The following is a 22944-nucleotide window of genomic DNA, read 5'->3' as shown; positions in this document are numbered from 1 at the left end:
AAAGGTAAAGAACTGAACAATTGGGGTAAAATATTTACCACTTACTCGGTCTCTAAAGTTTACTGTTGCTTTGCTGTCCAGCAGTTTCTGCAGAATATTGACGTGGCCCTCCAGAGATGCTCTGTGGAGAGCCGTTCTCCGAAACTGGCAGGAGAAAGAAAGACAATTATAAGAAGTATTAATTCAACTTAAACTTTAACTCAACTTTCAAAGGTAGCTCATTGCCACCTGCTACTTAATGTACTAAATGCACAAAACAATCGGAGGAATTTAGGAGCAGTTATCACATTTTACTCCCTCCCCAGTGCCACGAGGAAACACCTGCTATGATCTGCAGGTCATGCATTTGAATTCCAGGAGGGCCATGTTATCTATCTAGCTTCCCGACGTCTGTCTATTAAGTTCAATTAAGCTGACTGATTACATATGTTATCCAGAGTGCTTAAACACAACAGAAGTGCGGTATAAAACAGATTTTCATTATATGCTACCAGTGGAATTCTGGATCTTCTTGCTTTACATGGAAACACAGCTCAGTGCCAAGACTCCTCCCTCCAAACATGCATGTAATAACTGGCTGCTACTGTGCACTTTAATACAAGTCAAAACTTTAGGTCACAGTAATGTTTAGGCACGTGGAGATTACGTGATTTGTCGAGAACCACAGGATACTGAGTGAAAGGCAACACTTGAACATGGTTCCACAGGTCCAAAGTTGGCAGATCTGGCCCTAACACCACTAACGCTGTAGTAACGTAGGCATATGTAGTGCAGTAAGCATTGGTAATTTAATTCCTGGCAGTAGCATGTACAGGCCTTTTGTGACATAAGCGCAGAAACAAGCATAGATGATGCAAACAGGCCCCTTGTCATACAACCTTTGTTTTGTTAAAAAACCTTTGGCTTTGCTGATGTATTTTAGCACGTTGTACACCAGCATGGCTGCTGTTCAGCATAGCTAACAGTTAAAGGCATAGAGAGAGTGATGTGGAGTGTCGTAGAGTGGAATAGTGAACAGTTTCATGTATTGGAGTGGTATACAGTGGAGTCGCGTAGAGTAGCATACACTAGAGTGGCATAGAGTGGAGTGGGCTGGTGTAGAGTGCATTGGCCAAGAGTGTTGCAGAGTATAGTGGTTTAGAGTGCAGTGGCATTGTATTCAGCGGCGTAGAATGCAATGGCACAGATTAGAGTGGTGTGGGGTGGGGCAGATGGGAGCCGTGTGGAGGGCAGTGGGGTGGAGAGTAGCGGTGTGGAGCAGTGCTGAGGCGCAGAGTCCAGCTAAGTGGAGTGCCTCAGAAAGGCACAAAGTAGAGTTGAGTGGAGTGGCGCAGAGAGGTGCAGAGTGGAGTAGAGTGGAGTGGCGCAGAGTAGAGTCGAATGGAGTGGCACAGAGTGGTGCAAAGTAGAGTCGAATGGAGTGGCACATAGTGGTGCAGAGAAGAGTCGAGTGGCATAGAGTGGAGCAGAGCAGAGTAGTCTCGAGTGGCATACAGTGGAGTTTAGTATGGTGTTGTAGAGTGCAGTGGCGTAGAGTGGTGAAGAGTAGAGTATGGTGGCGTAGAGTGGTACAAAGTAAAATACAGTGCTGTAGAGTGCAGTGGCGTAGAGTGGTGCAGAGTAGAGCATAGTGCCATAGAGTGCAGTGGTGTAGAGTGGGGCTTCGCAGAGTGGTGCAGAGTATAATATAGTGTCATTGAGTGGAGTAGCGTAGAGTGTTGCAGACTAGAGTATAGTGCCATAAAATGCTGCTGAGTAGAGTAGCATAGAGTGCTGTAGAGTGCAGTGGCATAGAGTGCAGTAGAGAAAAGAGGAGTAGTGTGGAGTAGTGCAGAGTAGAGTGGCGTACAGTTCAGTGGCGTAAAGTTCAGTGGCAGAGAGTGCAGTGTTACAGAGTAGAGTGCACTGGCACAGAGTACAGTGATGCAGAGTAGAGTGCAGTGGCGCAGAGTGTAGTGACATAGAATGCAGTCTGTAAAGTGCGTTGGCATAGAGTGAAGTGGTGCAGAGTAGAGTGGTGTAGAGTGCAGAAGCATAGAGTGGAGTAGCACAGAGTGGATCCTTTCAGAGTAGAGTGAAGTGACATAGAGTAGAGTGGTGCAGTGAGGAGTGAAGTTGAGTAGAGTGGCATAGAGTGTAATGGGTAGAGTAAAGTGGCGAAGAGTGCAGTAGTGCAGAGTAGATTAAAGTGGTGTACAGTGAACTGGTGTAGAGTGCAGGGGCTTAGAGTTGAGTTTTATAGAGTAAAGTGCAGTAGTGTAGAGTGTATTGGCGTACAGCGTATTGACATAGAGTGCAGTGGAGTAGAGTGCAGTGTTGCAGAGTGGCATAGAGTACAGTGGCGTAGACTGGAATTGTGCAGAGTAGATTGGTGTGGCCTAGACTAAAGTGGAGTAGAGTGCAGTGGCGAAGAGTGCAATGGTGTTCAGCAGAGTGGCAAAGAGAGTATTGGCACAGAGTAGAGTGATACAGGGTAGTGTAGAGAATTGTAGGGTGAAGTGGAGTAGAGTGGAGTGGTGCAGAAAGTAGTTGTGTGGAGTGGTGTAAAGTGGAGTGGTGCATAGTAGAGTGCAGTGGTGTGGAGTCGTGCAGAGTAGAGTGGAGTGTCGTAGTGTGAAGCATTCATGGTGTGGAAGCATACTGCCATTACAGACAGCACTTTTTCATTTGAAATAACTATTACATTTGACAGACGTACAGTTTTAATAATAAAACTATACAGTGCACAGAAGAAAATGTGTGGATATTTCATCACCTAGTGTAATGATTTGTGTTGATAATATTAAAGTGTTTGTTTCCAACACACTTCAGAAAAAACAAACTAATGTGCTTCATTTGTGTTCCTAATTCTGATATATTCTGAAATACTTACACAGTTCATTTAAATGTTGTTGTGTGCTAGAAAAAACTATTTCCCTACTTCGTACCCAACAAGATGAAGAAAAGTAAATAAGCGCTGTCGGAAGACAGCGCCTGACATTTGACCTCAGTCTTTGAATGACCAGCAACTGCGACGAGATAAGAACAAGATTTACAGGCCTGTGTACAGAGAGGGACCACTCAGTAGGATACTGTAAAGAAGGTTTGGATAAGGGAAGGTACAAACTCAAGTTGGACAGCCTGAAACAAATTAAGCCAACAAATGGAAAGCAAGAAAATATGAGTTACAAACCACAAAGCCAATGGCAAACAACGGACAGAATGCATTCCTAGGTCAGCTTTCTGAATGTCCACATAATAGCTTTAGCAAACCAAACAGCTGCGTTGTCTGGTAGGCTGTGACATAACAAGGGAGACGCTAATTTGCTAGGGACAGTTTGCCCCTGAAAATGTTTGCCTTCATTTTTGGGAACTAGGCCAGGGTGTTTGGTCTATTCCCAACTGTGAAGAGACCATGTGCATCATTAAGTTAGGGGAGTTTCAGGACCACTATGTGTGCACTTCGTGGTACAGAAAAGAAGCTCTGAGATCTGTCTTGGTAGAGAAGCTAGAGCTTACTGAGAATGAAAAAAGAATGCAAAGTCTACAATTTCATCATTCTCTACCTTTCTCACATGTTTTCTCTCGCTATACATATGTTTGTAACTTGCTGACTCTCTTTTGCATTCAAAATAACAGGAATATTTGTAGAGCTCACGTTCACCCGAGGGCGACAAATAACAGATGTTAATGGTCATGCATTCAATGGTACTCACTTTATCGACCACAGAAGGATTAAACTCTAAGGTGGGATGTCAATGTCTCAACCTCTGACCATGGGACCAAACACGGATCCCTGCTGTGGGAGTATTACTCCAATGAAGCACCAGACCCGGTCATTTCCACCTACTTCTGCAATGAATACTCATTGCTCCTACACAACAGTGTTTTTTTGGAGGGAGTGTTACAGGCAGTACAGCAATAAGGGAAGGACCAGTTCCCCTTAATGAGGCTATCTGTAGCAATGCCAAGGTATTTCCAATTAGATTCCTTATCCTGGTAATGGTAGAGATTGCTTTCTTTCTTGGTAAATTTCTTTTTTATCTCTCTTTTTCATTCTCACTTTCTTCACTGTTACCCAACTCTCCATCCTATTTCATGATCTTCGTATTCTTTCTCATGTTCCTATTGCAACACTCTGTCATAGCTAGTACTAGGTTTACTCATTATAAACATGTTTATTGATAATTAGTTCAAACCATTTAACCATTACATCCTAAGTTGGCGTACATTAAAATCACACATTATGGAACTCAGTTCGTTCCACGGCATATAGTTGGTCTGTGCATTTTGAAACCACATTAATATATTTTGCGAATCTACTAATTAAAATATCATCATTGCAACAAAAACATATAAAAATAGCCCAAGCTGCGCTGGTAGTATTTTAATTAGCAAAATATTTTGACCTTTTGAAAGGATGGCTGCTCTGTTGGAACCTTTATCTACTGCAAGTAATATTCATCTTAACAGATATCAACTACCATCATGGTTACTAAATTCTTGGAAGACGCACAAGTGATTGTAATGAGAAGTACCCCACAAATGAGATGGTTGGCTCTTTCCCAATCTAACAGTGAATAAATGTTATTTACGAAAGTTGTCCGATATAATTGTTTTAATGTTGTACCTCATCGTGGGTGTCTGCTGAGCCGTCGTCCTCGAGGAACTTTTCAATAATCTTTATCTTCCCCTCTACAGCAGCTTTGAGGAATTCTTCTGACTGCACCGGACCCATCTGAGAAGAAGACACAACCGGAGAGTGAATTGTGATCTTTTATGTGTATTGCAGTACCTAGAAAGAGAACTACTGAGTTAGTTGTGACACAAAACAAACTCGTTGTCGCATCCTCATTGGCCTAACATTAGTCTGTGTCAGAACAATAGTGATTCGGGAAAAGGACCCTTTTTCCTTCCTTGTAGGTACTGAGCATGTTGATAAAGGGGGATACAAATCAAACCAATGTTAAACTACTGTTGAAGAAGACATATGTACTTACAATTTCCTCATTCTCTGGTGGGGGCTCCACGACGGACACCCTCGATCTCCTCTTCTTTTTCTCTTTCCTTTGCTTCCGTAACTCCATCAGGTTTTCAATGCCACCAACATCAACAATCTCCCTTCGCAAGTCCAAGGAGGTCTTCCTGACTCTCTCTTCTGCCTACAGTGGTCACAGACAGTCGGTGAGTAGACGTATCTGACGCAGCAGTATAGGGGAGAATCAAGATCACACAGACACTAATGCAAAAACAGTGTACATACATCAGTGCCTTAAAATCACTGCTAATTTAGTTTATAATGACAGGGGAAGCCAATACCACATACTTATCACTCATTTCATACACATATCACATCGGTGAGGTCTCTGCTTTAACTGTCTAGAATAGTAAATTATGTAATCAAGGCACATAAAAAGTAGTAATATGTCTAATATCCTTTTACCAACACCTTTCAGTAGTCATAACTGTCTTCTGCTATTCGCAGGTCAAAAATTACTGAATGAGTTGAGACAACACTAGGGAATTTCATATCCCAGCACTGCTATCAGTCCGTAACCATGACTACAGAAGCTTAACACCATGCTGCCATTACCTACAGCTTCACAACCTTTTTGTCAGTCCTCATTCTGCTCTATTGACATCACTTCTCTGAAGTTGTGTGCTAAATGCTTCACTATTTAGACTGTTTATTCTAACAAAATTGCTATTTAAAAAATTGGCCTTGATTGAATATTTCTTAGTTGCTTTTAAGTTACATGCTGAGGTTGCATACTGGTGAGTCTCATTCTGCTGGCTTACAGAGATGATGTCAGCACCATGTTCTTAGAGGCAGACAGGCCCAATGAAAGGTGCCTGGGTGTTTTTGGCCACTGATTACTATTTACGCTAGTGACCTCCCAGACCCAAGAGATAAGGTTTCAACCTATATTTCAAGGAGATCTTTTAATTAATTCACCTTGTGTCTTTAGCTGCCACATACATAACACCTTAGTAACACTGGTGGTCCAAACAGTACTTTCTTTGAGCCTTCGGGTATCCTTACCTTATTCGTAAAAGTGTCCAGCTATGTCTTATGTCGAACTTAATGCTGGATGTCATGATAATCACTCTACCGTTGGGATTCTAGCTGAGCAGCACAAGTGAAAAGCAACCTGTACTGGACAACTGTAAAATATGGGATGTTTAAAGCTGGATCAACGCTTCACTATGGAAGTATTACCGTGGCCTTAATCACAATCGTCACATGGATTGCTTCATTCTTGAAAAAACATGGATTAAAAATGACAATGGCAAAATGTATTTGTTCCTGTAGGCCAGGGTATGCGACCAAGGTTTGAAAAAGGGACTTAATATCTCTAATGTTTACAGGCCTCCACCTAAGCACTTACAATGCCAACATTAAAGCAAACATTGTTGGTTTTTCATTTGTGCTCTCTAGTGAACAAGGCACAAAAGTCAGCCTGGAGTATAAACCCTCTGGCTGCAGTGCTGGTTTGCAGACTCACTGCTCTTGTATCTTACTAAACCTATGCTCGGTCACCAGTTTTAGATGACTTGCATATGGACGCACATGTTAAACTATCAAGTCAATAACTCATAGCTTACAACATGTCAATTAATATTTCCACTGATAAGAGAGGAACATATTGATTTAGTCTATACAAATAGCCTGCCTATCCTCCATAATCCCCCCTTCCTCTCAGACGGTCTCGCCATCTAGCAATGATGTTAAACATTAACCTGCTCCACATAGCTAACACATTGAGCCTTGAGCATCCTTCTGTCTGAAAAGAGATTTAAAAAACTGTGATACAGACGAATCCAGGTCCACCCGTTGTTAGCCAGCTATATCACCCTGGCAAATTATTTACAGAGAAACTGACAGATTCTACTGTTTCTGATCAGTGCCAATGCACTGATTCTAAAAAGAAAATCCGATAAGGCATCCGGGGTACTGTAGGATTGAAACATTTTGGTCCACATTATGAGTGGCCTTTTAATTCCCATGGGGCTGGCAACAGTAGCTACAGACCCATCGGAATTATTAAATCCATTGGGATTTTTACCTGGGAATTTGGATTGCTGAAAAGTCCAGCCTAATATAAGGAATTACCAGGTGAATACGACTTGAAATTACAAATTCCCTTAGTAACTCCCCATTTCAAAGAGCACCTGTAGGGTCCCTTTGAAACGAGACTCTCAGGTATCAGTAACTTGAAGGGCTGAAATTACTGGAAGGAATGACAGGCCACTTGTAATGATGGACTATAACTGAAAAGGTCGTTAACGTAAGGTTAAGTGTGGAACAGCCATACCTCGAGAAGGAACTAGCAAAGTTTAAGAAACATCTGGTTTCGTACCACATAGCCATTTGTATTAACTAAATACAACTGCAAGCAAGTTCTCAAGACAAGAACACTTTTAAAGAACTCTTTTGCAGTCACAGACTTGCTCTCCTTTCTGGCCAGTATACCCACTACGCATCCTACCCGAGCTGAGTCCAACAATGTCAACGCACCTTTAGTAACAACGTTTAAAACCAAGGAGCAACAGTGACGAAACTGCCAGTTGCTTCAAACACGCCTCCTTCCCCCCAACGTCTCTCCGCCCTTGCCACATTTCTACTGAGTGTCCTTTCCCTGGTGAGTGCTTCCTGCAAGGGACCCTTGGTCCTTCCACTGGTTCATTGCTCTGATACCTGTGCTCTTCTTGCTCTCCCACAAATGTTTCAGCGGCACATGTTACCAGTATACGCATCCATGCATCCTCTATGAGGAATTCATGCTCTTCCAACCAGTTCTCTCTGTGACTCTTTTCTCTGGTGTGTATTCCACTATATCCTTCCCATGTGTTCTTTGAGTGCTCCACTCCCTTCAAGCGTGTAGGGTTTTGTATTACATCATTGTTTGATTAATTCCTTTTCTGAACACTCTTCGGGGTGTGTGCACAGGCACTTCTCCTAGATAGACAATTACCACTGCTGAAATGGCCACACACAGGAGTGCTTGGTACAACAACCATCTTTTGGAGATGACTGATAAGGAGTGGGCAGTGGCTGATCTTCATAGAAGATGCTGGATTAGCTGTTGGGTACCCTGCTAAGTACAAGAATCCATTGTCCTGCGGAGAGCACACCCTTACTCCCCACCCGAAGATAACTGTAATAATGGCACGAGATGGGTCATGGAAACTATCTATGGAAAGTTACCACACTGGCTGGAATAAACCGTTACATCATATATGTTCGCACTCTGATCGGACTATGCTAATTGCTTTATCATCTTTGTATAAACTGTTGTACTTTGGTGTTCTTAGAATAGATGGAGTAGTGTCTCCTGTGGCAGTGAGCTGTCACTTTGCCTATGTCGTGTGTGCTCTACTCCATGTAACCCCCGCAGGAGAATGTTCCTTCGAATACTATAGCTAGGGTGGTGAAGAGCATAGAGATGGAGACCCAAACTAATTTATGGTTTTTGACATGGTAAAGTCGGTTCTTCCCTCCCAATTAGGAGACAAGCTCTGGTGGTGTCAAGTCCCGAATAACCTGAAGGTAGGACTAGGTAGGGTGGCAGTAACTCCACTCATCTTTTGATTGAACAATCATCATTAGTAACTGTGGTTGTGTCCCATGTTATAATCATCCCATTGTGCTTCACAGGGTTTTGTTAAGGCAAGTATCACCAAAGCGATATATCATAATAATATAGCATTATTGTCCACTGCTGTGAGCTACACCCGCTATTAAAGACCCTGTACCAAAATTGGCGAGGACCTATAATAGAGTTCCTTTAACAATCAGTATAGTCCCAGACACAAGGGTTCTATCGCTTTTCGAACATTCGATCCACTGAAGCCATGGTGGTTTTAATTATACAGGAAGAAACGGAAAGTCAAGCATTTGCATGCTAAAGCAGAACGTGTGTACCAGCCATTATTGGCCCTCCACCACTTTATTGTCTTAGCTATGAGGAAGTCTACCTTTTAGTTCAAAATACCAGACCTTCTGGATCCTAAGCAGACATTCTTTCAGCTAAGCTGCATCAGCCTCCATTCTCTGGAACAGGCACTGCTCAGCTCTACTTTGAAAGTTTGTTATTTTCAGGGCGAGTCCCAAGTGGGTTCAGACTTGATCCTGTACCCATCTTATTGGGGAAGCCGTCATTGAATCTTGAGAATTTGGTTAATTATCAGTCCATTTCCCAACTTCCTTATCTGGCTAAGTTATTAAAAAGGGAATTTTTTACAGGATCAGCAGACCATGCAGAATATAATAAATGTCTCTGTGCCTGTAGATCTTCGTCCAGGCTGCAACACCTAGATGGCTGTTGTGGCTGCGCGGCTGAACTTCACTGATGCGCTGATGTCCCAGTTGCATTCATTTTGTTTGACGCTATAGACCACATGGTTCTGCTGTCTAGGCGTAATGATCCTGGCATCAAGGTTACTGCCATGACATGGTTTGGTTACTTTTTCTTTACCAGATCACAACAGGCTGCTAATCCTTCCTACAATTCTTCAGTTTGATCTCATAGCTTTAGGGTCCCTCAGGGTCACATTCTTTCTTTACTTCTCTTTAATCTCTATAGGATCTCCCTTGCCCACCTTATATAATTGTTCAGCTTTAGTCTTTTAATGCATGAAGATGACATGCAAATCATATTAAAAATCAGTTGTGCCTCTAAAATGCTTGATTGTCTGACCTAAATTGAAGATTGGGTGTGTTATAATCAGCTTAAGTTGAATGGTGAGAAAACTGAGGCCATATGGCATGTTAGGCCCTCTCTTTTTGGAGAACGGTCGTTTGGGCCTTTCTTACTGAGCCAAAAAACGATCCCCCCAACCTGTGTGAAAAATCTTTGTGTCAAAATTGACTCTGCTCTATCTATGCTCAGCCAAATCAATGTTTTGATTTTCTCCTGCTTTTTCCAGCTTCTCCCCTTGAACACTGTTGTGGGCCCTGGGCCTGCATGCTACATAAATAATGCACACTGGCCCATGGTTAGTGGACTGGTAACTGGCCACGAGCATTTGCACTCAGGCTCTTTTATTGGCAGGATCGGTTGACTGGTAATGCATGTCTTGGATGGGTGTGGCTTAGGTGTAAGGTCCAGCCCTCAGGGAGTAGAGGTGTAACAAACACTAGAATGTGTCCAGTTGGACACTACATTCCTTCCAAACTTTATCAAAAATAAAAACAAGTCCAACCTGTAAGAAAAACAAAAACACTGTGCACCAACAGTCTGCAAGATGGCAGTGGACAGGTGCAGCTGGGTTCACCCGGTCATCTCTGCACACATCTATGATTTAACCAGCTACTCCTGGGCAAGAACACTATGTAGATGGAGTCCTGATTCTTTGACAGCTGGTTAGTTGAGTCAATGTCCACTCATGCTCTGTTGATCAGTCCTGCATGCTCTTGCAGTAATGCAGTTGTTGTCAAAACAGTTCAAACTTGGTGCATTAGGAGCACTGGTGAAGTCTGCTGCAGATGTTTCTTTGGAGGTGGCCTTGCTCTGTGAAAGGCAAACCCGCAAGAACTGGGTTGGCGGTGAGATGTTTGGACATCTTCCTCTGTGGCCTCGGTGCCTCCAAGTACCTGTCAGTGGAGCAGCTTCAAACTCATCTCTAGTGCCAGGATTCCCTCTCACAGAAATTTCTTAGAGGCTGTTTTCTGCTGGGTTGCCATTGGACTGCGTGGGCTGTGTGGGGCCTCTCGTAGGCAGCGCAAAGGGGTTGCTGCAGAGCCACCAACAGGGCCACAGGCAAGTTGCTTGTGCAACCACAAATGGTGGGTGTCTCATGGTCTGTGTGCTCCTGTCAGCAGGGCTCAGGTGTATGTGGGGCCTAACACATGGTCTATGGGTGATTGGTCTTGGAATGCCTTGTCCCTCGCTTGGTGTTGATGTTTCGCAGGTGTAAAGCTCCACTCTGGTGGTGAGATGCTCCATAGGTGGAACTGGTGATGCATGTGGTAGTGATGGTGTGTTTGCCATTAAACGACCTGGACGACAGGTGGTGATGACTTGCTGGAGTGAGGGTGACTGGAATGACTTTGCAGCCATGTGGCTCCTTGCGTATTTGGTGCAGTTCTTCTCCTTCAGCATGTGCAGTTGCTAGCAAGTATGCCATATGCTTCCAGTAGCCGCTGACAATGGCTGGACAGTCACACTGTGAAGTGTGGGGCAGGTACATGGTTCGACACCTTACTTTTAGTACTCCCACTGGGCTGTCTCCAGTGATGTCACTGCTCCCCGTTGGCTTGCTTGTGTTGGTTGGTGCATTCTCGGGTAGTCGCATAAGTCCTCCATCTTACACTCTTGCACATCTGTGGTCACCAGGTCTTTCAGTGTGACAGATATGTCACATGCTTCTCTCGCCTCTCTTTATTTCTCTTCACGATGTGGTATCATGTCACGCTCTCTTCTTGCTTGTTGTGATGTGGCACCGGCCACATTTTTTCTCTTTGCAAGGACTTCTCACAGGTCCAGTCTTGCCTGGTTCTTCTCTTTGTGTTGCGCTGGTGGCAGATTCCCACTCGGGTGTGCGACTCTCTTCTTGCTGGTAATAGGCCAATGGCAACTCCATCTTGAGGCAGTGTGGGGGAGAACACACCCTGAAAAGTCTCTGCCCCCCTATGGGGCAATGCTAGTGCAGTTAGGATCAGTTGCGGCTTGCTGCGAGTTAAAGGGGCGGGGCGGCGCATGGGGGAGAGTGGGATCAAAAAACATTAAATTAAAAAATAAAATAAAAAATAAAAACCTACCTGCTCCGCTGCACTGCTCCTCTTTTCTGGTCACTGCAGGCAGGCCTAGGCTTCCAGCCTGCCCTGCGGGCAATCCTGAGGCTGCTCAGAGCAGTGTTCGGATTGGCTGGAGCACCCAGCCAGGGCGCTCCCAGGCAGACTGGGAGCCTGTGCCTGCTATCTCCAGTCTGGCAACACAGTGCCGGGCTGGAGAAAGCACAGTACGCACATGTGTTTGGCCGGCCCAAGATGGCCGGCCAAACATACATGCTGTGCACTCCCCCTCATCCTCGTCATCCCCATTGGCCCGCCCCTTTACCAATGAAAGGATAATAAACACAGTTTAGTATCCTTTCGTTGTTAAAGTTTTGCAGCTGCTGCTGGTTGCTGGGGAGCGATGCTCCTCCGCCATTGCGGAGGAGCCACCGATGGTTAGGGTGAACATGATCTCCTTCGTTAATGTGGCATTGTGCCCCTCTCGCTGCTTCTTCTTACCAGGTCTGGTCAGGGGCACTCCTCTCTTCTTCTTTTCTCACTCCTTCCTAGTTGTGGCGTCCTGCCATGGGTCACATGTTCACTTCATATGGACCTCTCACTGGTTGCATCCTGTTCATAGGACGGTGTACCACTCCTTGTATACCTCTCTCGGTCGTGTCCTTTCTTTAGGGATTTTCTTGCTGCTTCGCTTGCTGGATCACTTTCACTCGAGGGTGTATTGCTTGCACCTGGAGGCTGCACCATGGCAGAACCTGGTCCTGCCTAGGTTCATGCAGGCTTGGTAACTCCATGTGACATCTTCGTTGACGGGTCAACAGTGTCCATTCATTGCTGCAGTTGGCCTGCTGGCATGGCCTCATCCCTGCAGTCATGCATCGTCTCTGCACCCATTCAGTTGGTGCCTTTTCCGGCAGTGGTGGGGCTACTAGGCAGTCTCTTTGTGGGTGCCCTAACTTGGCGTCTTGCGTGCTTGCTCTTCTTTCTTGCGGTGGTGGCTGTTCACCACCATTGGTGTGCGGTACTATCTTCCTGGTTGCGGTGGCGGCAGACAGCCACTAGGGGGTGTGCATGCACCACACAGTGCTCCTCATGGTCAGTCTCTACTTTCTCCTTCAGTGACAGGTCAGTTTGTTTCTCTTGGAGGTGGCAGCCAGTCAGTATGAGACGTGCACTGCTTTTGCTGTGCTCACCTCACCTCACGCTCGTAAGGCACTGTTAGTCTGGCATAATTGATGCAAGAGACATTCTGGTCAGGCTCCGCTTGCTCTCTTGGCGACAGTGTCTGCAGCAGCATGGGAGGCGGGGAGCTGTTTAGGCCACTGTTTGCATCCAGTGAGTTTGTGAGGTCGCCGGGCGATGTTGGCCTCTCTTTTTTTCCATGAGGGCAGCAGGGGCACTAGTGTGTTTCACAAATACTGTCACTGCATGCAGCATCACAATAACCCCCAGTCTGGGCTGCCGCATTCAAGTTAGCTCATGCTAGTGCATTTAAGTGTGGGGCCATGCTGCTCCTCAACGGCGCTGTGATTTTGTTTTTGTGGGTTCAAACACTGCTGGGTGCAACGCTTCCCTCTCTGCTTGCCGGGCTATCGCAGGAGGTAGACAGTATCACTGCTGGTGTGGAGGTCTGCCACTAGGTAGCGCTGCAGCCATTTATTTTGATTTTGAGGCAGCTTTCCTGAACCCTTGGGTCATTTCGCCCACAAGGGCGTCACAAGAGCATATGCGGGAAAAACTGCCATGCAGGCGCGGCCTCTTTTGCCGCAGAGTAAGTGCTGTTTTTTTTTTTTTCTAAACAAAAGAGGCCTGCCGAAGCAGGAGTCACACATTCAGGGCAGAGAGCGCCTCCGACTAAAATGCTCACGCTCTATCTTTTTTGGCAGTGACGGCAGGCCGGCTGTGGATGGGGAGTCAAGACGCAGAGGTTACTTTCCATTTTCCTCCTGCTGTGCAGGTGCGGGATATGTGCAGCAGATGGGTTGTCTTTATGCGATCAGTCGTGTAATTGCGGGGGTTTGCCACTCAGCACGGGGCAGCCAGCTTCACTGCCTCTGCATAGACTCAGGAGGGTCATCATGCATATGTCACTTGGTGGTGGAGCTTTCCTTTCTCCTGCGGGGGCCATGGCGACTACTTTGTGATGCTTCACAGTCTTCCGGCCACAGTGCTGGTTTCCTGCATAACGCTTTTGGTGGGCAGCTTCTGCTCATGCTGCCCCTTTTCCATTTCCTGAGTGCGGTCAGCTCTGAGCCGTGTCTTTAGGCACTGCAAACCGATCCGGGTAGGCCGCCTTTCACTGTTGCAGGCTGATTTCTTTGCAGGCGTTTTGCATGGCTGTGGTGGGGTGACACTCACAGGCTCATCCTGGCTCATCTCGCTTGCAGGCCATGCTTCAGCTGTCAGCCAGAGTGCCTCTCCCTGGACTGATGCACTGCCCTTGTCCCTTCTCCACGCTGCAGGCACTTGGGCACAGTCTCCTCACCCCATGTAAGTGTTGTAGGTGCTGGGGGAGGGGGGTTACTCGGTGTTGGGGCAGCACTTCACCTCTTTTTTTCGCTCTGGCCGATCGTGTGCAGTCTCATGACGTGCAGTTGCAGGGACATGCCTTACTGGCATCAGGTGTGGGGTGCCTCTAGCTGTATTTCCTCTTCGGGCACAACTGTACTGCAGCCAGCGTTCATGCGGGGCCAGACCCACTCATCGCCAATGTCGTGTCATGGGCCCTAAGCCCACATGCTACATATATAATGCACATGGATGCATGGTTAGTGGACTGGTAACTGGCCACAAGCATGTGCACTTGGGCTCTTTTATTGGCAGGGTCACTTGACTGGTGACGTCTGTGTTGGATGGGTGTAAGCCAGCCCTCAAGGAGTGGCAGTGTAACAAACACTTTAATGTGTCTAGCAGGACACTACACACACATTCTCTCTTTTTCCTATTTATCGAGAGGTTCACATTTTGAATGCTTTTATTTCTGTGCATCTCAATTCCAATAATGCTGTTTACTTGGACATAATCCGGTGCAGTGTGCATAGACTCCATCTGATCCAAATGTACGCTAGGTTTGCATGTAAAATAAGTGACCATATTTCATGTGACCTGGCTTCTTTATACTAACTTCCTGCCCCAGCAGGGATTTTGCTTAAATCTCTTTACTTGTGTATAAAGTCTTATATGCCAAAAGGAGCTTGCCTCTTTTTCTGTGCTTCTTATGGCACAATCCCGGTGACTTTAAAATGCAGAGGTTAATACCTCTTCTAGATTCATCATTCTCTTGGGGGCAGGGCCTCTCGATGGCAGCCACCTCAAAATGAAACTCCCTACCACTCTCACCGCGCTCAGAGCAGAATTTGATGAAGTTCAGGAAAGCTTTAAAGACTTTTATTTTTTCCTGCCTAGCTTGCTGAACCTCCTTGTCTGCTTTTGTTGAGCAATATTTTTAGGTCGAAGGTGCTTTTTGACCTGTTGTAAATATTCCGGGGGCTTTTAACAACGCCCATCTCACGCCCATCACTTTCACTAGTTCGTGGGCTTGCCTTTCAAAAATCCCTAGATGTCATTGATAATGCTTTGCATTTGTCCCCCATTGGGACGGTTTTGTTACCACGTAACAGTCTGACCCTGTTACATGTATTATTGCACGATTGCCGATATACTTCAGCATTGGCAAACAATTTCTTTCTTTTGTCTCTCCCCTTCGTGCTCCATGGCGGCTGTGGTGCTCACAGCATGAACAGCACAGAACAGAAGCGCAAACTCCATCAGTGGTATTGAAGTTCTGGTCACATTGTGCACACTGTTACCTAATCAGAGTAATTTCTTATGGCTTTCCCCTTCACGCTCCATAGCTTTCACAAAACACTTGTAATTTATAGATGCTTTAAATAAAATACACAGAAATCCTCAAAGCGGCTCTAACGACACAGTGGGAGAGCCTATACTACAATATTCACTGCACTCAGAAAACTCGCCCCATAATGCTTTGCAAGCATTCTTTAACAAAACATTTTTGCCCATAACTCAGCCTGTGGTGATCCCAGGACAATGGGACCACCACCAAAATGTTCACAACAGTGTGCTCTTTCTGTCTACATCATCGCTGGGTCTCCACATTAGGTTAGTGGAGACCGTAAAATAATAACCCATCCCACCAGCCAGTGTCTGTTTAAGCTCTCTCATGGCTGGAACTTTTGTTTTACAGCTGAGAGTAGTTTATGTTTCAAGGGCCTTGTTTGTAATATTGTTGCTGTAAGCCTGTCAGCCCTGAAAATGTGTAATGCACTACATCCTTTAGGGGCTAAATATACGCTTGCACTGCATTATTTTCTGTAATTCTGTTTTCATGTATTTATGCCCTCTAGGTGCTAACTATATGGTTACATGACCAAATTTCTTAGAAATGCTATTTTCTATAGTGGTGTCCTCTAGGGGCTGTTCTGAGCATTACAGTCAACCTTCTACAATATTTGCAGCACTTGGAAGTTTGCCCCGTAATGCTTTGCAGGGCATTCCTTTTACAAAACATTTTTACTCATAACTCAACCTAAGGTGATCCTAGGACAATGGGACCACCTTCAAAATGTGTTCACCACAATGCTTTTTCTGACTAGATCATCTCTGGGTCTCCACACTAGGTTGGTGTATTTGTAAGCTCTCTTATGGCTGGAACGTTTGGTTTGTACCTGGAAATAGTTTGTGTTTTAAGGGGCCTTGTTTGAGAAAATATTCCAGCAGGCCTACTAGCCCTTTAGTTATAAGCAGGGCCACTGGAATTATGTGGCAGAAGGTACCGAAATATGCTGCAGGGTTAACGAAATAATGTGGCAAAAGAGGTTTAAATATAAATTTACAATGTCAATAGCTCCAGCTCAAGTAAAAGTGAGACCTATTGATTGCAAATACTTGTTTTGTTTGTCAGTGCCAAAATACTCTTTGTGTGAATGCCGTGCTTTCTAAATTGTTATCAATAGATCAAGCATTCTTCTGCCAACAACAATAATATGAAACAATTACCCAGACACATTAGACTCAACCAAAATCTCTTGGCATTTCAGCATGATCGAACGTTTCTGTAAAGCACCTAGAACCCTAAAAATGTTATCCTCTGAAATATTACTGTACTTATGGTTTCTGCGTTACCTGTGAAGTGCTCAGCTTATGCTATACGACTACCTTCAATAAAATTAAGTAAGAAAGAGCGAGACCAATAACTCAAATAACATGAATGCTTCCTATCATTTTGTGTTACTGTGGACTGTATGCACACTCATCGGGCATCGGTGTGCAAGAGATGACTGGATTTCACATAGCGTCTTAGATCTATGGGTGACCTTTGAGAAATGGGAAGTCTTCCTGTACCAGAGACAAAGGGCCATCCGTGTAGACTGACAATGAAAAAGAGCACTCAGACAGAGGGCACTGGTTCAATATACACAATGCAGCTTGTTAAACAAAATGATCTAGTGATTTTTAAATTCTTAAATAACTTAGGATAACGGTGGCTGAGGCCGTGCTGATGTGTGAGTAACACTCTTAGCTTTACAATGAAAATCGTTCTCTAACATAGTAAAATGCTAAAAATCGTATTGCAGAGCAAACAGTATGATTTGTGGCAGTAACTCACAACTTGCCATCAGCAGCACCAAACTGGGTTTGTGAGTCTATATATAAATAATAAAGGACGAATCTTCCCCGATGTCCTGTCCAAATTGGAAACAAGACAGCGGGTGGTTTGAACTGACAGTACACCCCTCGTGTAATATGTTCAGGGGACTACAATGTAGTAACATCTCCCCTACTCCTGCTAAGATAAGTATCCTGATGGGCATAAGTGGTTGGGTCTGTGATATAAAGAAGTACACATATGTGTCAGATAACTGGCCTGTGAATGATGCCCTCATTACTGAACAATCAACTGCATACTTTGATGCCTGATATGCACCTGTCCATTTTGCTTACTTTTCTCAATATGATTGTAGGGCTCTTATTTACAGGACAGGGAAGAAAATAATGCACATATTGCTGCATTACAGTGTTCAAGTTCCAGTGTAAATAAGGAGGATACATGATGTGGGGGTACTCTGTATTAATAATGTGCATAGGTTTAAAGAAGGAGGCACATGTTATTTGCAAAGGCAGATTATCATGAATGTTTTTCAAGGCCTGGCTGATAATAGGATAGAAATACAACACAGCTTAGATAGCAGGGGTACCAATCTGTGAAATGCTAGTGGAATAACTAAAAAGGCCTCTATGTGACTCTCATCACACTGTATCTTGGTCTGCGCAAAACTGAGAAGTAGAGGACAGGGATGGAGTGATGCAAATTACAATATCGCCATTCTCATGAAGCGGGTAACTAAAACAAAAAAAAGACTACAATGACTCAAAATAAAATGGTTATGGTGACACTTGTCTCAACCCAGTTCACCAAACACACAAAAGCTGATGGGAGAAATGCTCGTAATAAGTCTAACCACTAGCAGGGTAGCATTTCAATCCATCATTCTTTTGTCCACCTTGCCACCTCAGTTCATGTTAAGCTCCAGGCAGAATGAGGCAATGATCAGACATGTTGTCCCAAAGAAGGCCAACTAATACAGCTGAAGAAATCACCCAGCTGTAAAGAGAATTGGATTGCAGATCCCTAGACCTATCACTCATGACTATTCTCTCATAAACAATGGGGTATTGACTTGTTAATTACACATGGAGGAATGGATGAATGAGTGTCTCTTTTCATGTCCTCAACAATATCCAAATTATGCTGTGCATACAAAAGACTATTAAAGCCAAGGAACGGCTAGAAAATATTAGACCGCATCCCAAGACAGCACTGCTGCATTAGCAATCTATAGTGTACTGAAGGTAGGCACCCACACGTGACATTGAAGAAAGCATCAAGAGCAGCATTGTTTTGTCCAAAGCACTCACTGTTCAGAATTGGTTCCAAAATGAAGAGCTGTGTTATGTGTTACCGAGGATGCAAGAGCAGCCAACATACTGCTTATGACTGCCAGACAACAGGAGGACAAGCCGCGGGCACTACCATCAGACAGCGCTGGCAAGCTCACCGATACCTCCCCTTACCTCTCCCCTGCTTTCTTAAACAGCTCATACTCTAGGGGCTCAAGGGAATAAGACAGAGGGACAAGAAGGCATGTATAATATTAAGGTTACCATGGTTAAACAGTAACAATGAGGTATTTTCGAGATGTGTTTCACTTGGCAAATCAACAAGAACTTTACCCTGGTTCCCTATGCCACTGGGCTGAAAGCTCTCTTATGTTGCTATTTAACCATATAAAATATATTGCACTGTTGCTCTGTGGATTATCCTCCTTCCACTGGCCTCATAGATGTATTCAGTGGCAAAGTAAAAAGGAGGGAGGGATAGCCAGTGGTGTGTGCTCAGTGGACTAGGCAACGTACGTCTTGCTGTACAGTACCATCTGTCAGCCATACCATTGAAAAAATATTTCTTCATTCTCGTTCAACCCATTGTTTGCCTCTGTCTATGCCATCAAATGCAGCATTGTTAGAAGATAGGGATATTAGGCCACCGCAACACAGATACATGTAAAGGTACATGTAAAAGGTCTTTAAGCGACTTCTCTTCCTTGATTTGCTTTGTATTGTGTGGTCTTCATGTTCTTAAATGTTTTGTCCTTTTTTTTGGATCTTTATAATTGTTGTGCGGTACTTTTAAAGACCTCTGCGACTCCAAAAGGTTTGCACTCTATCCCACATGCGGGCCCTTCACATAGTGCTTGCCCAGAAGATACGTTTGAGCAGTTTGATGCGCACCAAATATCTCCAGTTGTTCTATCAAACAATTCTCAGTATATAGGGCATGTCTTCTTCGCCATACTGATACCTGATGGTATGGTACAAATGACATGAAAATTGTGGGTAGAGCTCAGGACGCAAGTCCTAAAAAAGAAGTGGGGAGACTTACCAAGTTAGACGGTATGAAAGTGACCTCATGGTGCATTATATCACGGGTGTGACATCGCACGTAGAATAACCAGGAGTGGTATCACAAACCAGGACCTCTCAAGAACTGATATCACAAGAAGTTACATCAGATCTTAAGACTTCACACATATGTTTAGCAGGGCTAACATGAGTAAATTTGAGCACATTACAATATTTAACAAATGAGATTTCGCATTGGGTTGATCCAAAAAATGTGACGCAACCCCAACGCAAAATCTGGGCCTCAACTTTTACATTTATTTTTTAAAACTCTGCCAAAAAAACGTTAGAAACAAGGAGAAATGTGGCAGTAAATCTGTTCTTTTTAATTGGTTGCAAAGTATGCATTTAAAAATATCTTATAGGGTTGAGATACCTGCTACAGGGATCTTTGTGTGCCAACAAAATCTCAGGGAATAATAAACTAGTAAGATAACTCTGGAGGTTAACGTATTTGCTGAAAAGATCTGTGTTTTATCTAGTCCCAGTTTTTAATCAAAGGAGCATAGTGGGTTAATATGTCTCCTGCAAAGCCCGTTTTGTAACACGCAGATTACAGATTTTTATTTTATGTAAATGCTTAAGTGAGTTACTGCTTTTAACACTGGGTTTCCTTTTGTTACTTGCAGTTCACAAATTTTAAGTCACAGTCAGCTATGAAGGACATCACTCCTACACCTCGTAACTCTCACTGTCTTCTGTAACACATCCTGTATATTAATTTACACACATGATTTATTGTCAATGTACGATATGTACGTGTGATGTAAAGCACTCTTAGGCCCTGCATTGAAATGAGTAGAGCTAAAGCGCTATAAAAGAACTAAAACAAAATAGTGGTATTTAAATCTTTATTCATGTAAATACTGAGACAGAACACCACATCTGATGTTCTTACAGTGCATGCTTATGTCTTATACACAGGGACTGACCAAAGCCAAAAACATCCCTCTCAAGTACCTGTGAAGAGATAAGCTGTGTGTCTTTGTTTCACTACATTGCTTTTAGGTGTGAGGCTCCGGATAGCTCCCAGCCAGTATACTTCAACAACAGGAAGACTGTTGGCCCCTAAACTTCGGCCTTTGTTATGCACCCAGCTGGAATCTGACAAGCCCCTTCCCTGTCTGCGCGTTGCTGCTCCGAACGAAAGCAGACAACATGCAGGTGCTACTGAATGTGTGCCGGTGTATGAAACTTTCACCGGGACAAGCTGAGCATATTTCTGTGGACACACACTCTTTGCAGGGTAGACTGCGTCAACCCTGTGAAACAAGCATTTACAATGCAACGGTTCTCGCGTTTGCTCGCATTAGAGCTATTAGCGTTGTAAACTCTTAACCAGAATTTTCTTGCCACATAAACTAATAATGAAAAGAAAAACTGTTTCACATATGCAAGCCGATGGATGCAATGAATGTGAAGGAGACACAGAAAAGAAAACAGAAGTTCACTTGCGGTGAAACTTATTGGCAAAAGTGCAATTATCCAGGTTTCTGGCAAAAGTGAAACTATCCATGTAACCAGCAAAAGTGCAATTATCCATTTGACAGGGTCGATATCATGCAAAGCGCTCGACTTCTGCCCAGCGAGATCACGCTGCACAGGAAATGAAAAGATAAAGTAGTACAGAAACCAGCTGAAAACACGGAGCCTCAGATGTTTTCAGTAGTTTGCCGGTGCGCTAGAGGAGGGCTAAACACCAGAAAAGGCTTGACGTATGCATACCTTTCATAAATGGAATCAATCGATTTTTAAAAGCAAAGTGCACAAACTAATGAAAGTGAGGGGCATGACATGGACGTGGTTAGAAACCCCAGATTACAACATGGTCCAGAGCGCTTGTGCGCGATCAACACTAAAAAGTGGGTAGATGCTGTCTACCCACGCCTACCCTGGACTCGTGCCCTGGCTAGAGAAGAACCTAATTTGTAAAATAGTAAGAGCCTGTGCCCAAATATTATCACCGAAGCATGCAGCCAGTGCTGATGTTACGGCGGGAATGCTGAATACCAAGGCGGTAAAGTTTGGATTCCAACAGTTGCCTCTTTCCTCCACCACTAGACACTCCCTGGTCTCTGATTACACTCCTGTAGGTTTTTTTCATACCTTCTTTCCCCTTTTGCAGTCTTCCTTGTCATCCTCCCTTCCTCCTTTTGTGTTTTAATCCTTATTGCTCTGGATCAAAGTCTGTAGAGGAAAAGTTAAGTACTGGTCCCCAAAAATGCTCTAATTAAAAACTGATTCTGGACACAAAAAACTGCATTGCTAATTAAGTTAGGTAAGAAATGGGGACGAGATAAATAGGTTCCCAAGCCTATCACATAGTTTCTGTACAGGGTGGGGTGGAAGAAAGGGCAAAAGAATATGATAATTACAACTTGCACACTGGTAAATATTAGCGCGCAGCGCTCAGAATGCCCTTCAAGCGTGTGGATGTCAGATAATATGACACATGGTGGAAGAGCCTAGAACACATGGTGGAAGAGCCTAGTATGTTGCCCTGCATGTGGATTACCAGGTTGGCTCTCACTGTACACTTGGTACATATATGCAGTGTTTCATAGCTTGTACAAACCCAGATTTATATGTGATGCTCTGGGTTGTGGTACAGTAAATGTATGAAGATGTTGACAACCAGCCTGCACAGATAACTTCTTTTACATGAGTGAGCATGAACCTATTGGGCCCAAATATTTTGCATACAATAAAATCTACATCTACGTATTTTTTGTGTGGTTTAGTATGTAGAGTATGTCTGTTCATTAGAGAAATAAAAAGAGAGAGGGTGGAATGCTTGAATTACTCTTAGTAGTTGGTAATTACTCACAGCTACATCCAAGCCCATTGTTTTTGTCCACTATGCCACTTTAGACAGAATCTAGCCATATTCAAATCAGCCTTGTAGTTCTCCAATAGGAACAATGAAGTTCAAGCTGTCATGGCAGGCCCCCTCCTGATGGGAAATACTGAAACCCTAGAGTGGTTTCGGCATTTTTAGGCCTCATCAATGAGGTATATCTTGATTCCTTTGGCACTATGACCACAGGACCCATTTCTAGGCATAACCGTGACAATTGGGACATGGCACTGGGGAAAGAAAAATGTGGTAGGTGGGATGCTTCAGTTAATCACCGCCACTGGTAAACACTCAGGCCACATTTCTGCCTGTACATTTTCTATGAACTTTTTCCTTTGACATCCGCAGTTTTATATATATATATATATATATATATATATATATATAT

General features: G+C 44.1%; 1 protein-coding gene across 2 annotated transcripts in view; it reads right to left on the bottom strand.

The window, feature by feature from the left end:
* The window catches only part of ANKRD2 (ankyrin repeat domain 2), a 101148-nt gene that overhangs the window by 54186 nt on the left and 24018 nt on the right, over positions 1–22944 (bottom strand). For both annotated transcript variants that reach the window (XM_069239622.1, XM_069239623.1), the window contains exons 3-5: positions 4980–5141; positions 4610–4717; positions 46–144 (exon numbers count right to left, since the gene is read on the bottom strand). In XM_069239622.1, the coding sequence (XP_069095723.1) occupies positions 46–144; positions 4610–4717; positions 4980–5141 (369 nt within the window). The remainder of the gene's footprint in view (positions 1–45; positions 145–4609; positions 4718–4979; positions 5142–22944) is intronic.

The sequence above is a fragment of the Pleurodeles waltl genome, chromosome 6 (assembly GCF_031143425.1).
Source record: "Pleurodeles waltl isolate 20211129_DDA chromosome 6, aPleWal1.hap1.20221129, whole genome shotgun sequence".
Classification (NCBI taxonomy): Eukaryota; Metazoa; Chordata; class Amphibia; order Caudata; family Salamandridae; genus Pleurodeles; species Pleurodeles waltl.
The sequence above is the reverse complement of the archived record's forward strand: the minus strand, read 5'-3'. Positions and strand labels throughout refer to the sequence as shown.